The sequence below is a fragment of the Alnus glutinosa genome, chromosome 1 (genome assembly GCF_958979055.1).
Source record: "Alnus glutinosa chromosome 1, dhAlnGlut1.1, whole genome shotgun sequence".
Classification (NCBI taxonomy): Eukaryota; Viridiplantae; Streptophyta; class Magnoliopsida; order Fagales; family Betulaceae; genus Alnus; species Alnus glutinosa.
Window position 1 is genome coordinate 44676023 of NC_084886.1, and position 18200 is coordinate 44694222.

At 34.0% G+C, this 18200-nt stretch overlaps 2 protein-coding genes across 2 annotated transcripts; both read left to right on the forward strand.

The window, feature by feature from the left end:
• Positions 1 to 4076: 4076 nt before the first annotated feature.
• On the forward strand, positions 4077 to 6121 carry LOC133852063 (disease resistance protein RPV1-like). The gene is made up of 3 exons (XM_062288737.1): positions 4077 to 4200; positions 4424 to 4952; positions 5727 to 6121. The coding sequence occupies exons 2-3, from the start codon at positions 4462 to 4464 to the stop codon at positions 5815 to 5817; spliced, it is 582 nt and encodes a 193-aa protein (XP_062144721.1). The 5' UTR covers positions 4077 to 4200; positions 4424 to 4461; the 3' UTR covers positions 5818 to 6121.
• A 7142-nt stretch (positions 6122 to 13263) lies between these two features.
• On the forward strand, positions 13264 to 15313 carry LOC133852052 (putative cysteine-rich receptor-like protein kinase 9). Its single transcript, XM_062288726.1, has 2 exons — positions 13264 to 14123; positions 15070 to 15313. Exons 1-2 carry the CDS (start codon positions 13325 to 13327, stop codon positions 15081 to 15083), a joined length of 813 nt encoding a protein of 270 aa, XP_062144710.1. The 5' UTR covers positions 13264 to 13324; the 3' UTR covers positions 15084 to 15313.
• The last annotated feature ends 2887 nt before the right edge of the window (positions 15314 to 18200 follow it).

Genomic DNA, 18200 nt, shown 5'->3' on the forward strand with positions numbered 1-18200 from the left:
ATTTATTAAGTTGGTGGACGAAAAATATGTTTAGAGACTGATTTGTAATTATAGTTAACCACAAGAACCCTTCATGAACTTTTTGTATCACACTAAGTGATTTATAATTTAGGCCGACTACAAGAATTAATGATGCAAATTTTTCCTAAGTTTATATCTGACAACTCATTTTGACCTCTTCTCATTTTGTTTTTACTTTAAAAAATAATTCATGCACTATTAATACACAATTAATACACTACCCCAAAATACATCCTCGGGTGAACCTTTTAGCATTTCCCTTTTACTTTTGCCTCTTCGCGTCTAGAAAAAGGCACCCCTTTCGTAATCGCTGACGTCGGTCACTTAATTATTTCATTTGCCACTGTTTTAGTCACGTTGCGATTGGAAGTCAACGTACTCTGTATATAGAGTGGACTACAAGCATGTATGGCATACGATAGATCGAGGGCAACAAAAACAACACAACAGGTTTTACACTATTTTTTTTTTTTCCAAGTATATATTTTGTTTAGAAGGGAGTCAAACTTAGTGTAATCAAATTTCAAATTTGAAATATTAATCAAGTTTCAGTCTTTCCTGAGTTTTTTTTCTGTTTTTTTTTTTAGGCAATTAGAGTATTTCTCTTGTTCAATATAGTTAGTAAGAATTCTGCCTTCAATCTTTAGTTTTTATTTACTGTTACAACATTACTGTCAGAACAATTTTAATTATGCTTGGCAATCGTTGGGTAAAAAGATAAAATGGGAGGTTATTAATTAAGACGGTCATAGTTTGCCCTAGACACCACTGACCTACAAATTCTTTACTCATTTTGCATAAGTCATGACTATTGATTGTCGTGACAAAACTAATATTTCAGAATCACCAAAGAAGCAGAAAAATTATAAAATAACAAATAACCACAACATAAACTCAAGAAACATCAAAATTTAAGTGATTTGACTTAATAAGTCTATATTCACTGGCGGAGACGATCCAGAAGAAATTCATTATCAAAAGATGGAGTACAAAGTGCAAAACAAAGAACAACTCAAATCTAAAAGCTCTAATACATTCAAATCCTACTCTCGCATAACAAAATAGAACTAAATACAAAAGAGTAAATCTCTTTAAGTTTCCTTATCTCTTAACACCTAAGAGAATTAGGGATGTAAATTTGGACCGGTTATAACCGGGCTGGAACCAGATCCGGGTAGGTACCTGATTTTTTTTTTAAACCGGGTACCCAGACCTGGACCCGGTCCCGGGTACCTGTTTTCAAAAGACTCGGTTAAACCCGGGAACCCGGGACCGGGTCTGTCATTAACTTAATTTAATAATAATAATAAAAACTACCTTAAATATTACCCCCAATACCCGTAAGGCCATAACCCTAATTTCTCCAACTTGTCTCCAGACTCTAGTGGGGCCATTCATTGCATCCAACTCGTCTCCACCACCGCCGTTCAACTCCAACGCCGCCAAGCCCGTCTCCGTGAATCCGTTCAACTCCGTCTCTGTGTTCAACTCCACCGCTAGCTCTTGATGATCAAAATCCAATTCTTATGGGATGGATTTCAAGATTATTGGATTTCTTGAATTTCTTTCCTGTATATCTGGGTTTATTCTAGAAACAAAGAAATTGTCGGAGGGGAATCGGTGGTTGAACTGTTATTGAAATTATTGATGTCATTGAAATGAGTCCTTCTACACATGCACCCCTCATCCCCCCTTATCACCCCTTTATAATAAAAAAAATTGATTTTTATTAAAAAGTTGTCTTTGATGTCAGTTGTCAATGATGTGACATCAGAGACAACTTTTTAATAAAAATCAATTTTTTTTAAAAAAAGAAGGTAACAAGGGGAGGATGAAAGACTCATCTCTAGCATTTCTCCATTGAAATTAGCTACATGAAGAAGTTAAGGGCTAGTTTGACAAGCTATTTCTTTGCATTTCTTATAACTTTTTTTCTTGTCATGAATAGTAACTAAGGATAGGCCGAGCCTCCCACCGTCTAGAGAGAGAGAAATACGAAGGTATTATGGACCTGAAAAAAGAATAGCTCGTCAAATTACCCCTAAATAACTCTAGAGACATCCTTGCGTGTGTGAGAGAAAAGAAGTCAAATAAAGGGGCCCACGGTAAGGGCTTGATAAAGACAACTCACATGCCCTGTTTATTAAACCCCTTCCCCCTCCCCTCCCCACTACCTTTTCCCCCTGTCAGTACGGGTAATCAGGAAACTGAAATAGTTGGCTTCTTGAGAAGCCAACTATTTTATTCTATTCCTATTTTACTCCCAACATTTCAGTTTATTACCTTTTTTTTTTGGTCTTCATATTAAAAAGTTGGGGTAAATTTGGAATAGACTGAAATGTTAGTTTTTGGAAGAAGTCAACATTTTATTCTATTCCTATTTTACCCCCAACTTTTCAGTTTATTCTCAACTTTTTTGGTTTTTCATATTGAAAGATTTAGGATAAAATTGAAATAAAATAAAATGTTAGATTCTTTTTCAAACTTCTCTGCCATCCGTAGATTCCGTACTGACACAAACTGGCGAAAAGGAGGGGAGGGGAGGGGCACATTGATCCTCAAAATTATATGCTGCCAGCTTTTGGCAGAAAACTTTTGCTTGTTTTGGAGCGTGAAGCTTCTTCAAAAAGATTTATTCTTCTGCTGAAATTTCAATTTTACTCCGCATGGCATGAAAAAATCTTTCCCAAAAAAACTGCTTCTGAAATTCATGCTAGGTAAAATTGAAGGGCTTGTTTGTCGAGCAACAATACAGAATAGCAACTGTTTATATACCTTTTTTTTTTTATATTTTTTACTATTAATCAACATCATAACATTCTCACTTTTTATATCACATTAATAATTTTTTATTATTATTCAAATAAAAAAATTTACTACAATACAAAATTTTTCACTTTTTTATACAAATTCTTTTTATTTTATATCACATCATTACATTTTACTAATTCAAAAACTAACAACTCACTACTATGTTCTGTACGTGTCTTTACCAAACAAACCCGAAATTTCACGAAAGAAGTGGAGCTTAACACTTCAAACCAATAAAAGTCTTCTGCCAAAAGTCTTGCATTCAGACATGGGCAGGTAAGTGCTTCCTTATGCTTAAAACATAGCAAATGATCGATGTGATTATAAGTTGTGACTAGCACGTCAATTTATGGTCTTTGATCAAGAATGTTTTGTTAGTTAAGATTTTCATGAATACTTATTTTTTTTAATTTTTAAACTTTTCCTTTTCCTTTTCTTTTTAACTTTTTATCTTAAGAGAGAATTGTTTTCTTCTAGAGGGGCTATTCCTTATAACTTACTAAAAATGCTTTCTTATATTCTTTTATCCTGTCATTTTAAAAATCAATTATTGAATTTATATGATTCATACATAATTCACGTGTAGGCGAGTTAGGTTCAAGTTTACTTGCATGACTGCCCAACCCATTATAGGTCAACCTGAACATGACTTGTTTAGTTAAACGAGTCAAACCATTCAACCCGAATACAACCAACAAGTGACATGACACGATCCTCTTGACTCGTTTAATAAACAGGTAAACCCATTTGACCCTTTTCAATTCAAATACGAGCTGTTTGATCCGTTTCAACATGTATTTATTATATAAAGTATATACATAATTTCATAAATGGGTCAAATCATGGGTCAAGTGGGTTGACCCGTTTGTGACCCGTTTATTAAACGGTTCAAGCGGGTTGATTCTTTTATGACTTGAACCCATTTATGCCAATAACTAATCCTTTAATGTTGTGTCAAGTTTGTCGGTCGTGTAAAAAATTATCAGCTCTATTCACGTGTGGGGTATACAGATTCAATAATTGATTTTCAAAATAAAAGAATATAAGAATAATAGGAGAATACAAAAAAAAAAAAAAAAAAAAAAAAAAAAAAAAAAAAAAAAAAAAAACATTTCTCATAACAACACTGCATAACTTGTATAACTACCAGTTATGATAGCTCTTAATTTCTATATAATTGCTTAAATTTAAATTCAGCCCCCAGAATGTTTTAATGTGAAAATATGTATGTTTTCACAGGGAGTAGCAAATCTCAAACTGTGATCATTTTAGTTGTGGCGCCCGTTGTTGCTTTTGTCAGTTTTGTGGTGCTAGCCATCTCCATTTACATCAATTTAAGAGTGAGGAAGCGAAGGGAGAAACCAAGAAGTAAGTAAAGAAATTGGTTCACCGTTATTTGTTATGAAAAGAGTACTTGGAATTTTAATTATATATAGATATCGCGAAGAAAATAACAGTTAGAAAACATGCGCTCGTCATATATATAGAAATTATGATTTAGTATATCTTTCTTACTTTACGATTTACTTAAAAAAAAATATCCTGGACGTATACTCCTCTTATGAACTCCGAGGTTTGTCTCATTTTTCAGTCCAATCGAACTCAACAACAAGAAGAACCTCGGCTTCCATGGTTGCTCCAACCCTTCCATTATCTTCTAAATTTCGTTGGGACGTCTTCTTGAGTTTTAGAGGTGCCGACACCCGCAAGAATTTCATTAGTCACCTCTACTCCTCCTTGGAGCGAGTCGGAATTCGTATCTTCCGAGATGAAGAGGAGCTTCCAAGAGGGGAGACCATCTCTACGGCACTTCTCAATGCGATCGAAGAATCAAGAATTTTCATTGTAGTTTTCTCCAAAGACTTTGCTTCTTCCCGCTGGTGCCTTGATGAACTTGTGGAGATTGTGGACCGTAGGAAAACCATAGGCCGCACTCTTCTTCCCATATTTTATCACATAAAACCCTCAGATGTTCGAAGACAGACTGGAACTTTCACAGAAGCATTTGCTAGGCATGAAGAGCAGTTTCATAACAATATTGAGAGGGTGCATAAGTGGAAAAAAGCTCTTACTGAAGCTGCAAATTGTTCTGGCTTGGATCTCGAAAGCATTGCAAATGGGTATTATGCTACGGACTCTTGTGCTTTAATTGTTCATTCATTTTCATTTTATTTTATTTCTGAATTTTACATAAGAATTTATAAAATTAAAGTTGAGCTATAAAAAAATAAATAAAAAGGAAAAAATAACCCCCTACTCTTCATTCATCAATTTCTTTCTGTTCCGTGGGCCAGTGTGCTTGTGTTGTTCAATCAATTAAAACCCAAAGATAGGTTTGTCATATGTTATTTAACTCCACTTGTTGACATTCCCTGCTACAAATTCTCATTCCCTGCTACAAGTCGGTTTTTGCATAAACAGGGAGTAAACACTGACAACTCTACGAGCATATAAAGATAATGATACTTCGATCTTAGAGAGAGAGATTTTGATTATAGAATCATGTATTGAGTGATACCTTTTAGATGAAATGTCATACACTTGAAAGGATTGGTATTTTAGCCATAATTTCCATAAAACAGTTAATAGCTTTGTCCATGTAAATAAAAATAAGAATAATAATAATAATAAAAAAATTATGGCATGTCATTTGATATATATATATATATATATATATATATATGACAGAAATTATGTACAAATGTACTTCAATGATATTCTTGACAAATTTGATATAAGTTAGATGTTTGTCAAATGAAAGTAACATAACATTTGTTTGGTACCCTGAAGACTCGTATAATTTACATTATTATTATTATTTTTCGATCTTCTTTCCTTATCGCATTTAATTACTTCATTGTTGTGTTTTCCATTTGAATCATAATCATGATCAGGCATGAAGCAAAATTCATAGAGAAGATTGTTGAAGACGTTTTGCGTATATTGAAAGTCTCCGACGACCTGAATGTTGCCCACATCCAATAGGAGCTTAAACTCTCATGTTGACGAGAAGGAAGTTCTATTCAACCTTATATTATCTATATGGTTGTATCAATCTGTGCTGAGACAAATTGTGTATTTTTCTTTTTCCCTCACCAAAGGTTATATAGATATGGTAATTGTATGCTTTCAAAATATAAACTTTCCTGTTTACAACACTACTACTATTTGCTGTAATTTCATAATTAATTTGTCAATGCCATTGAATTCTAGCTCAATTGGCACCTTAATTCCCCTTACAAGACCAACATGAAAGGTGAGGAAAATTTAATAATTGTGTTCATGATCGATCAGCTAAGTATATATATGATATGGTTGTGCTGTTAATTTTTGTGGGTTATATATGTTTTTATTTTTTTGGGGTATGGTTTCTAATATAATGTAGTTTGTATATATGGTTGTAGCTGAGACTTGCAGTCTTATGTTTCGAATCTTAGCGTTTTCCTGGACAAAGTGTATTTACAGTGGCCAAATGTTCAGCTGGGAAATTGCAGAAGGCAATCAGGGCAAAAGAACACATCCTCAAATTAAAAAAACCCAAATCCTAGACGTGGCCAACATTTAGGCTAATAAAAAATTCTATCTTAACAACTCAATCCCATGCATGATACACAATTGATATATAACGCCTTAATTTATACCCAAATAAATAATATCATGTTTTTCTCACAATAGCTAGTAGGAATAAACTCCATGCATGATAGACTTCTTAAAATCCTAGTTAGCCACTATTTAACTAAATAGTTCATATTTTATGATCTGATCAATCAGTATACGCAATCAATCGATATCAGGAGAAATTAAGATAAATACGTTAAAATCCTAAGCATTACTCAATTAATCATTCAGATTTCGCCATCTGCTCCATATATAGAACTAAATTAAGATGGTAAATACTAAAGTGATAAACTTTGAACTATTTAATAAAAAAAAAGGGTTAAAGACACTTCTGGTCCCTGAGTTTTGAAAACTTTATTTTTTAGTCCATCAGTTTCAATTTGCATCACAGATGATACTTAAGTTTTGGGAAATGGCCAAATTAGTACCTTAGTTAACTTCTCCATCCAAAAACTAACGGCCCGCCATGTCACTGACACTTAGCACTACTAGAAAGTCAACACCTGTCCAGTTAGACACGTCAGCATCCACTTAATTTCCAAATCACTCGAATACCTCAACATCACACACCCACGTCATTTGTTTATTTTGGGGGGAAAATATTTTCTGTAATTTAAGAAACTTAAAACTAAAACTCAAACATTTCAAACAAAAAATTGAAATCATCGTTCATCTCAAAAAGTAATTGCCGAAGAGAAGAGGACGGAAGAACCCTAATCCCTAAACTCCCTCCTATCGAAACCACAGAATTGGCCAACTCCCTCCCGACTCTCTCGATTTCTCTCTAGGACTTTCTCCCAAACATGATCAGACGAAGCCGATTGGTGTTTTTGGAGTTGTAGACTTGCTAATTTCCTCCATTAAGTCTCCCGGAGGTGAACGGAAGTTGGATGACTTGCCTAGCTCAGACATAACCATCTTTGGAGATGGCTTCTTGTCACACACGAAATTCCAAAGGGAAGGAAGTTTCCTATGGTGTAGAGAAGTTCGGTTATTATGCCCAAAAATGTTCTAAAATTTGTAATTTTTTAATTTTTTTCTTGACCTTTTTTGGTTTTAAAAAAATGATTCATTTGAAGATTTAGACAATTTTTTGTTTGTTATGTGTTTTGTGTTCTTCATTCCTTGAAGTCATCATCCGGATCGTACTCGGTGGGCCGTGTTGACATATTATATTTCTGTTTCTGCAATTTACCCATACCATTGAAGATCTCGTGGATTACTGAAAACCCTGGAAAAAGATTTTGGGGTTGCGCCATTTACAACTCAAGAGTAAGCATTATGTTATAATTATAGATAGTTTGAATGAGTTTTTGCTGACTGAATGTTATACTTCAAGATACAAACAAGAGCTGCATGCAAATTAGGGTATTATATTCCAGTATAATTCAGTTGATCTTTTTTGTTTGTTTGTTTGTTTATTTTTGTTTTGTTTTTGTTTTTGTTTTTGTTTTTGTTTTTTTTTTAAAGTATAATTCACAGTTGATCATTTCGAATTTTTGAGGCCCTCTGTTGACCCCTTTCTTTTTTTGCTGGAAAAATTATGAAATAGAATAAGGAAAATTACAAAGGCAAAAGTAAAATTGAGATTTAAGGCTCCATGGCAACGACCAAATTTGTAGAACTTATTTTGTCCAATTTTTAAGTGTTAAAGGGTTTTGACAAAATTATTCGTAAAATATAATGAAGCGCAAATATTACTCGATTGAGATTATCACTTTCTTGTGTAACAATAAAACACTCTTCCGGAGAGAATTGTACCAAAGAAGTTGATAAGAGACAAGAGAAGCTATTGTTGAATGTATATGCATATGACCAAAGGGTCGTATTTATAGTGAATTTGGACACATCTAACTTCTAAAATCATTTGATCCAATGGTCACAAATTGCATGTGTCTACCAAATCTAACTTAATAGACATTGCGCCTCAAAATACCTAAAGCCCATTGCCCGAATGGTATACAACAAAATGTTTTCAAGACCATACAGACTCACAAAGACAGCCTTTCATCTTCTCCACAAGTGATTATTGACGGTGTTAATCTATTTGGATTATGTCTCAAGACATTCATAAATTATTTGCAAGGTTTTTTTTTTTTTTTTTTTTTTTTTGAAGAAAAAAAAAAGAAATCACATTTAGTAGGAAACAAATTGAGTAGCTGATACTATGGCCAATATAGGACAATCTGGTGATAGATATCAGTTTTAAAATGACATATTTGCTTTCACGAATATGTAGGATTTTAAGAGAAGATATCATTCTGCCAAGTACTAAGAGGCTAAGACCATTCCAGAACATTCAAAAAAAAAAAAAATGTTGAATATCAAAAGCACAATCATCCAAAAAAACAGATCATTTAAAACTCCATCAGTAAGAGCATCACCAGCAGTATAATGCATTTTTGCTAATTAAAAAGAACAATTTTTCTACTTTATCCACTACTTTTTTCAATATAAACTCAAGTAGATTTTCTATTTTATTCTCTATTTTCTTTAAATATAATTTTCTATATATTTTTTTTTATTGTTTTCTAAAACTACCGAGAGAGAAAAACAATTGTAGCAAAAAAAAAAAAAAAAAAAAAAAAAGAAAAAAGAAAGAAAGAAGAGAGAATATTTTATTTTTTATTTTTTTATTTAAAAAAAATAAAGAATACATGAGCTATAGTACTCCTAAGTAAAAAAAAAAAATGTGTTTGTGTTAGTAACTTTTGTCTTATAATAACTAAATATACACAATATTAAAGATTTAGAGCAACGAGATATTGATGCAAGTTAGTGTTGTGGGTTTGCAATAACAAACAATAATAGAATCAACAGTACTCTTTTCAAACCAAGCTTCTATCAAGGAGTCAAGGTAAAAGGGATAGAAAATCACTTATAGAGTGTTTTATATTGATCAACTGATAGAAAAATACATAAACTGGAGGCTAAAGTCATCTTAATAGGCTTATATAGAGCCTAATTAAATTTGAAAGCCTAAAAAATTATTATAAAAAAAAAACAAAATAAAAATATTTTGCAGTACAAATAATATAAAACAATAACTTTTGTCTGGTAAACATTAGAATTGCAAAATTTTCATGAAATACAAAATTGTAGCGCTCTGAATAAGCTTTTCAACGCTACTAAGTTCGTCTCAATCCGATGTTAAAATCAAAAAATATGATTTTTGAAATAAAATAAATCTAACAAAAAAATTAATAAGACCGGCTTGCATCATAAAGTGTAATGATTTTTGAATGGTAAAACCGAATACAAGTAAAAAAAAGAGTCGATTCTTCAAAGTTAATTAGGGCATGACTTGAAGTAGTGCAAGCTTCCGGCAAGTCCACTAGTTGGAGCATGTATTTGAAAGTTTGCAAGGGAAGACGTACGATTTTGTGGAAATTAAAAAAGAGTAGCTTGAAGAATGGTTCTAATGGGACCCTGTTGCATTGAATGTCTAGCTTTACAGTAGTAATGATGCATGTCCCACGCGTGCCTTGACAAAGCTCCACAATTTAACAGTCAACGTCAACGTCAACACATGCAAAATACTGGTCTCAACCGACTTGACTCCCACTCCACACGTCTATATATCTTTTTTATTGGGAGATTCACGGAAAATCATTGGAGCTATATAATTTGATAAAGACAGGTAAGAAATATTGGGCGTAACGAGGGTAGTTGTTGTGATAGTGGAAAAGGAAGATGATGATATATTGTGATTGGCTCTGATCGATGAGATTAATTTTCCTTAATGATCCATCAATGAGCTGGTTTTTATTTTTTACAACTTTAACAATGGTGAATTTTGTATATGGAGAGAATCTACATATGGTTGACCAAAAGAATCTTTAATTAGTGAGCTTGTTTTCCTATTTCACAATGAGAAATAATTGTTGTAAGTACAATTCTTGACACAACTTTTGTACAACTTCAACAATTTTTTTTTTTTCAAATTTGCTAACCATTATATTTATTTTCTTACATGTAAGTCATACATATCCAATGATTGATTTTAAAATAAAAATTGTTGGAGTTGTACAATTAATAGTTTTATAGAAGTTGTAAACGTACCATATCTTTTTTACAATCTTTTATGATTGTAAGTTTTGAATATGAAGAGAATCTGAATATGGCTGGCCTACAGAACCCTTACCATCCTTAAAAGAAGTAAGTTTATCGTGTTGTTTCTAATGATCCAGACAAACCCTCAAATTTTTTTTGATGGGTTTTGGCCCTTGGGGGTGGCCGAACCATGCCCTAGGACCCTTCTTTTTTTAAAAAAAAAAAAAAAAATTATTATTATTTTTAATTAATTTTTAAAGATTTTTTAAATTTTTAAATTTTTTTAAATTTTTTTTATTTTTTTATATATATAGTGTCACATGTCAATCTCAGTTTTGGACAAAAAATATAACAGAGGTATTAAACAGATTTTTATCCCTAATTCAGGTATCACGTATGAAACAAATGAAAACTCAGGTATTAAATTTAAAAAAGTTTAAAACTTAAGTACTAATCAAATATTTTTGCCTCGCATGCGATGCTGAGAATCTAGACTATGCCTCCCTGGTTTGTGATCCTCGAGACGCTGTTGTCGGCGGCGGCTGGTTAGAGGTTGATTTGCGAGCAGTAGAGACGAAGGCTAGTAATTAACATTCATCAGGGCTGGGTTGGTATAGGGGGAAACAGCAAGAAAGGCGGCTCCGGTGGAAGATGTGGCGGCAGTTGGTGAGCCGACGGATCTCGTGGTGGGGCTCGAACTCGTAGAGACAGACGGAAATACCTTCCACACGACCCCTTTAATCACGCCTTCAAATTCGATCTTTTTATGCAAAGTCCTTAAACCTACAAGGCTACAACAACGGTAAGTCGTCAGACGTACAATAAATGTAAAGATCCTTTTTATCTTCCACATAATACGTCATGTCTTGTCGGAAACGCAACATCTTATCAATGTGACTTTTATTTCTGTCCTCCGAAACAAATTGGACAAGGTTTTATTTTTTTATTTTTTATTATTTTTTTTTCATAAGAGATAATTGTACCGTTGGTCCCTGTGATATACTATAATTATTTTTCACTCCTTATGGTTTAAAAAGTTCATGGGAGGTCATCGTGATATGCAATAATTACAAATCGATCCCTGGCGTCAAATTCTGTTAAAATTTTTAACAGATTCCGTCAAATGCCACGTCAGCGACACGTGTCGCCAATAAGATGGCGACACGTGTCCACCGTAATAAAAAATATAAATTTATTAAAAAAAATTAAAAATACTTATTTTTTTAAAAAAAAAAATTCAAAAAAAAAAAACAAAAAAAAAAAAAAAAGCTGAGGGGGCCAAGCCACCCCTTTGGGGGTGGCCTGGCCGCCCCCGGCCACTGGGGGTGGCCGCGCGCCACCCCCTGCAGAGGCACCCCCAGGCCACTGGGGGTGGCCGGCTCCTTCAGTTTTTTTTTTTTAAAAGAATAAGTATTTTTATTTATTTTTTAATAAATTTATATATTTTTATTACGGTAGACACGTGTCGCCATCTTATTGGCGACACGTGTCGCTGACGTGGCATTTGACGGAATCTGTAAAAAATTTTAACAGAATTTGACGCCAGGGATCGATTTGTAATTATTGCATATCACGAGGACCTCCCATGAACTTTTTAAACCATAGGGAGTAAAAAATAATTATGGTATACCACAGGGACCAACGATGCAATTATCCATTTTCATAAATACAGTCTATTAAAGAGAAACATACATGTAGTGCTTGTTTCGCAATAGCAATAAAATTTTTCTTCTCCTTCTTTATTTATTAAAAAAACAATCAATTTCAAAATATTATAATTTTATATCACATTAATTTCAAAATATTATAATTTTTATTATTATTTAAATAAAAAAAATTCACTACAATATAAAATTTTTTCACTTTTTTATAGAAATTCGTTTTACTTTATATCACATCTATCACTTTCAACTCCTACTACCAATTCTCCTTCCCTTACCGAACAAGTCCATAATTCCTCAAATTACCTCTCTTTATCAATGTCATTTCAATTACTAATTGTGTTAATCTCCACCCTAAACTACCACCACAATGGATTAATTTTTGTTATTCAAATTTTTTTTTTTTTGTCTTTCTAAAAACTAAAGTGATGGTACAAGGGAAAATAGTCTGGATCGCTGAGATCGTAGAAAATTCTGTATTTTTGTTGAACAGAATATTAGACTTGTTGACATTGACTGTTTGTTCGGATGAAGAACTGTATTTGTCCAAACAGTCCTACAAGGAAGATACCTTGTTTGGTAAGTAATTATGTTGTGAAATATTTGTTTGAATAATAATAAGAAGTGATTAATGTGATGTAAAATTTGAGAATATTTTATAGAAAAGTAAAAAAATTTTGTTTTGTGGTAGATTTTTTTTTATTTGAATAGTTTTAAAAAATTATTGATGTGACAAAAAAGGTATAGAAAAGTTAAAATATTTTTGATTTAATATTTTTAGAAGAAGCTAAAAGAATTAGGGGAGAGTGAACATAGTTTGCCAAACAAGTTTATCGGAGAACTTGATGACTTTTGGGATCTGTATTCTTACCGACAAGCATCTGGCCATGGGGGCATGCGGCAGATTTTTCTTCTCATGGATAGGTGGATGGGTGGGGAGCCGGCCGGTAGGTGCATGCATCATGATTAATTGTGGCCTTAGTTTACATACTTTGGTCAATGATTTTAACAAATTTTAAACCATCCCTAGTCCACATGGAGATCGAGTGAGTCCACATGGATGGTTGACCGGATTCGGAGACCGATAGACTAGTAATATTAGTATATTAGCTACGTTCGTATGCCATTGCAGTGACCAGAAAGGCAATATTTGCATAGACATGGCAGTGGTTTCTTCAAGACTAGTCTTCCTGTCTGCCATATGCATTCTCATTGCTCCAGCCATTGTTCGGCCACAGCATGATCCTAACTTTTTCTGTTCAGATAAGCAGGGTAACTATGGTAGTGGCAGTACCTACAAGGCAAACCTGAATCTCGTCCTCTCCCCCCTCTCCTCCAACAGCAATGAAATTGACAACGGCTTCTATAATTCGTCTTATGGGGAAGACCCTGACAAAGTATATGCAATTGGACAGTGTAGAGGAGATCTTAAGCCAGATGTTTGCCGTAAATGCCTCAGCTTCTCTAAAGATAATCTTCCCACAATACAGTTTTGTCCTGTTCAGAAGGAAGCAATAGTCTTTTATGAGGAGTGCATGTTGCGCTACTCAAGCCGCAACATATTTAGCACCATGGATGATACTCCTGAATATCCTTGGATGAGCAAGCTCTATAACATATCAGACTATTCAGACGATGAGAAGGCTGAGTTCAATAAGGACCTCTCGAACTTGTTGCAAAACCTACGTGGTCGAGCTGTAGCAGGTGGTTCTCTTCGTAAGTTTGCAGTAGCAAATGCATCAGCCCCAAGATCCCAAACACTATATGGACTGATGCAGTGCACACCTAATTTGTCTGAGCAAGATTGCAGTCGCTGCTTGAGTGGGGCTATTGATAATTTCTTGAAGTCTTATGCTGACAGACTAGGTGGGAGAATTCGTAGACCCAGCTGTAATTTTAGGTATGAGAACTCCAGCTTCTTTGACCCCGCAGCTTATGCGCCGCCATCACCGCCACCGGGTAAGTGCATCCTTATGCTTAAAACATAGCAAATGATCGATCTGATTATTAGTTGTGACTAGGACGTCAATTTGTACTGTCCGGGTTGGCTATTTCTAAGTGGCCAGTCTTCGATCAAGAATTTGCTTGTTAAGATTTTCATGAATACTGATTTTTTTTTTTAAGAGTAATGATTGAATACCACCCAAAGATACAACTTTTCACCACCTTGCCTATGTGTGGCAAGGTGGTCCCCTACCTTAATTTATTTTTAAAAAATAAAAAAACTCAAAAAGTAGTGGGGAATCACCTTGCCACATAGAAAATGTGGTGAAAAGTTGTATCTTTGGGTGATATTCAATCATTATTCTTTTTTTTTTTTTAATTTTAATTTTTAAACTTTTCATTTTCCTTTTCTTTTGTACTTTGTATCTTAAGAGAGAATTTTTTTCTCTAGCGGGGCTATTCCTTATAACTTACGAGAAATGTTTTTTTATATTCTTTTATCCTTTTTTTTTTTTTGAAAATCAACCATTGGATCTATATGATCCATACATAATTCACGTGTAGGGTTGACAATTCGGGTTGATAAGTCAGGTTCAGGTCGACTTGCTTAACTGGCCAACCCATTATGGGTCAACCCGAACACGACCTGTTTAGTTAAAAGTGTCAAATCATGACTAATCAATTTTTTTTTTTCCCCTTAACAATGACTAATCAAAGGGTTGATTAAAAATGCCACATCACAATTATGAAATAGTTGTAAGATAAAAAATGTAGTTCATACCATTGCTCCTAATTTTTACTTGGATATCCAATTTCCATATATTAATTACTTGTATTCTATTTTCTAATGATTTCAAACGAAACACCCTTAATTTTCTGCTTCTTTGTCTTAATGCCCAAACTAGACCCATTTTCTAATGATGCAAATTGTCTTACATAAAACTTGGTTGTGTTTTTGCAGGTAATTTGATATAGCTGAGCACATTAAAGCTGAAGCAAGCAATGCACACAAGGCCGTAAATCAGATTCTCTTTGGGCTTGCATTGATGATTATGGGGCATGGATTATAGGTTTCAAATGTTTTGGGTTTTAATTATGTATTTGGATTTGAATTATGTAATAAGTATGCATTTGAATTTTGAAATATGTAAGCTAGTAGATTGTTGTTGTGAAGTATTTGAATTTGGATTTGAATTTGGATTTGGATTTGGATTTGGATTTTGGATTTGGATTTGGAAATGAAAATGGATTTGGATTTGGATTTTGATTTTGATTTTGATTTTTGCAAGTTAAAATAAATGAATTTTGTATTAAGGATTTTTTTAGTGCCAATGAAGTTAATATTAAAAAAAAAATTATTCTAGACGGTTTAGGCCAAAACCGTCCATAATTATTTCTGGACGATTTTGGCCCAAACCTTTTGGAATTAATTCCAGACGGTTGGGGAAAACCGTCCAGAACTAGTTCTGGACAGTTTGTGCCAAATCGTCTGGAATTCCGGATGGTTTGACCCAAACCGTCCATAACCTGGATTGCCGAACCATATTTTTGGACGGTTTTATAAACCGTCCAGAATTCTCAGATTTTTTGTAGTGAATCAAGTGTTTAATGAAAATTTTGATTTTCTAGGGATTGAAATTTTTTTGTCAAATTTCCCTAAAGAAAATCTTGACGTTTGTTTTAGTATGGTAGGAGAATTAAATTTTGATTTTTCGTGGTCAAGAAAGAATTTATGACAATCAATCAAGAGTTTGTAAAGATTATTTCATCTTAATTTGGTGTGAGTAACTTTAGATTTAATATTTATAGTCATGTTGTGATAGGTTGTAAGTTGTCTTTCTTTTGATATAAGTTGCTTTGGTTTTGAAAAATATCGAATGAAATGAATTGATTGAACATCCAAAAGATTACATGCAGCATAGTCCAAAAACTCTCCCACCAAGCTTCCTTTGACAACGAGACGTATTATTTTCAATAGCTCGAAGTAAAAAATCGCTGCAATCGGACAAATCAGGTGTGCACGGAACAAGCGAATATATCGTTTAGAAGTTCGCGCGCGGCTGTCGCATTTCCTACCGCAAACTTATGGAGAGAACCGCCTGCCGCGGCTCGACCTCAAGGGCTATTCAAAAAGGTCTTAACCTATCCACGTCGGCTGATGCCTTATTGTTCCACATACAAAACACACGAAGGCTTTCCATGGTGCCAAATATGTTGTCGTTTGAGTATCGTAACATGCAATCCTCGTACCATGCTATTGCTTCCTTCTGATTGGGACAAAGCTGTGTAGGAAGATCTGTGGAGTGGTTGAGGCAACTATGACAAACATCTGGCTTGACATCTCCTCTACAAAGTCCGATTGCATATACTTGGTCAGGATTTTGACCATAAGATGGATTGTAGAACCCGTAGTCATGATTTCAGTGTTGGAGGAGAGACAGGAGAGGAGGTGATTGAGGTTTGCCTTGTCTACACATAAAAGGTACTGTAGGAAGGCTGAAGAGGCGATGGCTTGAGCAATATTCAGCCAGCAAATTGCTGATACAAGTAGTTGTGTTGAACAAACCATTGAGATGTGTTTCTTAAAAACGGTCAGATTTACGCCAAGAAAGCTTTAAGGAAGAAGGTTACTGCATGAAGTAGATCGAAGGCTAACTGTGACACTTTGTATATTGAGGGAAGTCTGTGATCTTGAAAAGTAGTCTACTGTTGAGCAAAAAAACTCAACCATTGTTGCTTACATTTTCTTAGTTATGAAAAGCTCTATTCAATTTTATAAATGACGACCCCGGCCTTTGCGTCCCTTCTAATTAATTAAGAAGAGTTTATATGAAACTGTACGTAGAGCTAGAAATTCCTAAAACCTAAACCTTTTTTTCTCCAAAATGATGTGCCCCATTACTTACTGGTAACCTTGTATGATCTAGTGGAAAATGGGTGAAAATAGGGTATTATCTAAATGAAGAAATTAATCTGCGAAATTAAATAAATGGTTGGTTGAATCAGAAGTACTAGATCGATGAGGACAAGCCAGGAATCTGAAAGGTGCATTACACGTCCTACCAGATAAAATATTCTTTACCATTAGGTTTGTGAAGTGGGTTTCAACTAAAAACTAAGTGAAGTCCTAGAGTATTAAGAGTGCAGGTTTATGACACCTTCAAATGAGACTGCCGCCCAAAACCAGGAGACTTTGAGATTGGAAGTTGAAGAATCAGTAGATTGGACACCGTATTTCGAATTCAGATATACCTGGGATGGGGAGGAAAACAAGCATGTCGACTTCGTCGGGTGTGCTGATGGGAGAACACTAATTAGATACCCAAGTCGGGGTTTGCTTTGTGAAGAGGATGATGAAATTCAGAAAGATGTTTAGGGAGAGAATGGTGCAAATATATACATTGTTAATGAACCATTTCCTTTCTATTGGAGTGTTTTTTGCGTGACAGTTGTTTTTTATTGATGCAAATTATTTAAATTTAAAAGTTTTAATACACTCAAATCTCACTCTCACACAATAAAAAAGAACTAAATATAGAACAAATCTAAGTTTTTTTATCTCTGAACACTTAAGAAAAATAGTGAGAAAATGCAAGTGAGACGACAAAAATAACTTATCTCTTTGAAAAATTTTAGACATCTCAACATTATTTTTTAAAATTTGATTTTAAACTGGTAGGCGACAATCTTATGACATTGTGATATATTTTTTAAAACGATAAATTTTATGAAATTACACCTAAAATTCTAAAAAAAAGTTAGTTGGACGGGTCCTGTTCTTCTTGTCTTCTCTCTCTCTCTGTCTCTCTCGCACACTGCTCTCTCAAAAGGACCGAAGTCTCCCATAATTCTTGACCAAAGCCTTTTTGTTTCAAAGAAATAACTCTAGAGACATCCTCACGTGTGTGAGAGAAAAGAAGCCAAATAAAGGGGCCCACGGTAAGGACTTGATAAAGACAACTCACATGCACTCCATTGAACGCGTCAGCGGCGTGTCGGTACATCATAATTGTGGAAAGGGCATTTTAGTATATTTTTTCTCTTTCTAAAAAAACAAATTCGAATTTTAAAAACTCATCTCCGTCAATTCTC

Coding starts and splice junctions, on each gene's coding strand:
- LOC133852052 (XM_062288726.1), top strand. CDS start 13,325: ATGGCAGTGGTTTCTTCAAGACTAGTCTTCCTGTCTGCCATATGCATT.
- LOC133852063 (XM_062288737.1), top strand. CDS start 4,462: ATGGTTGCTCCAACCCTTCCATTATCTTCTAAATTTCGTTGGGACGTC. Junction 4,953..5,726: donor CTCGAAAGCATTGCAAATGG/GTATTATGCTAC, acceptor AATCATGATCAG/GCATGAAGCAAAATTCATAG.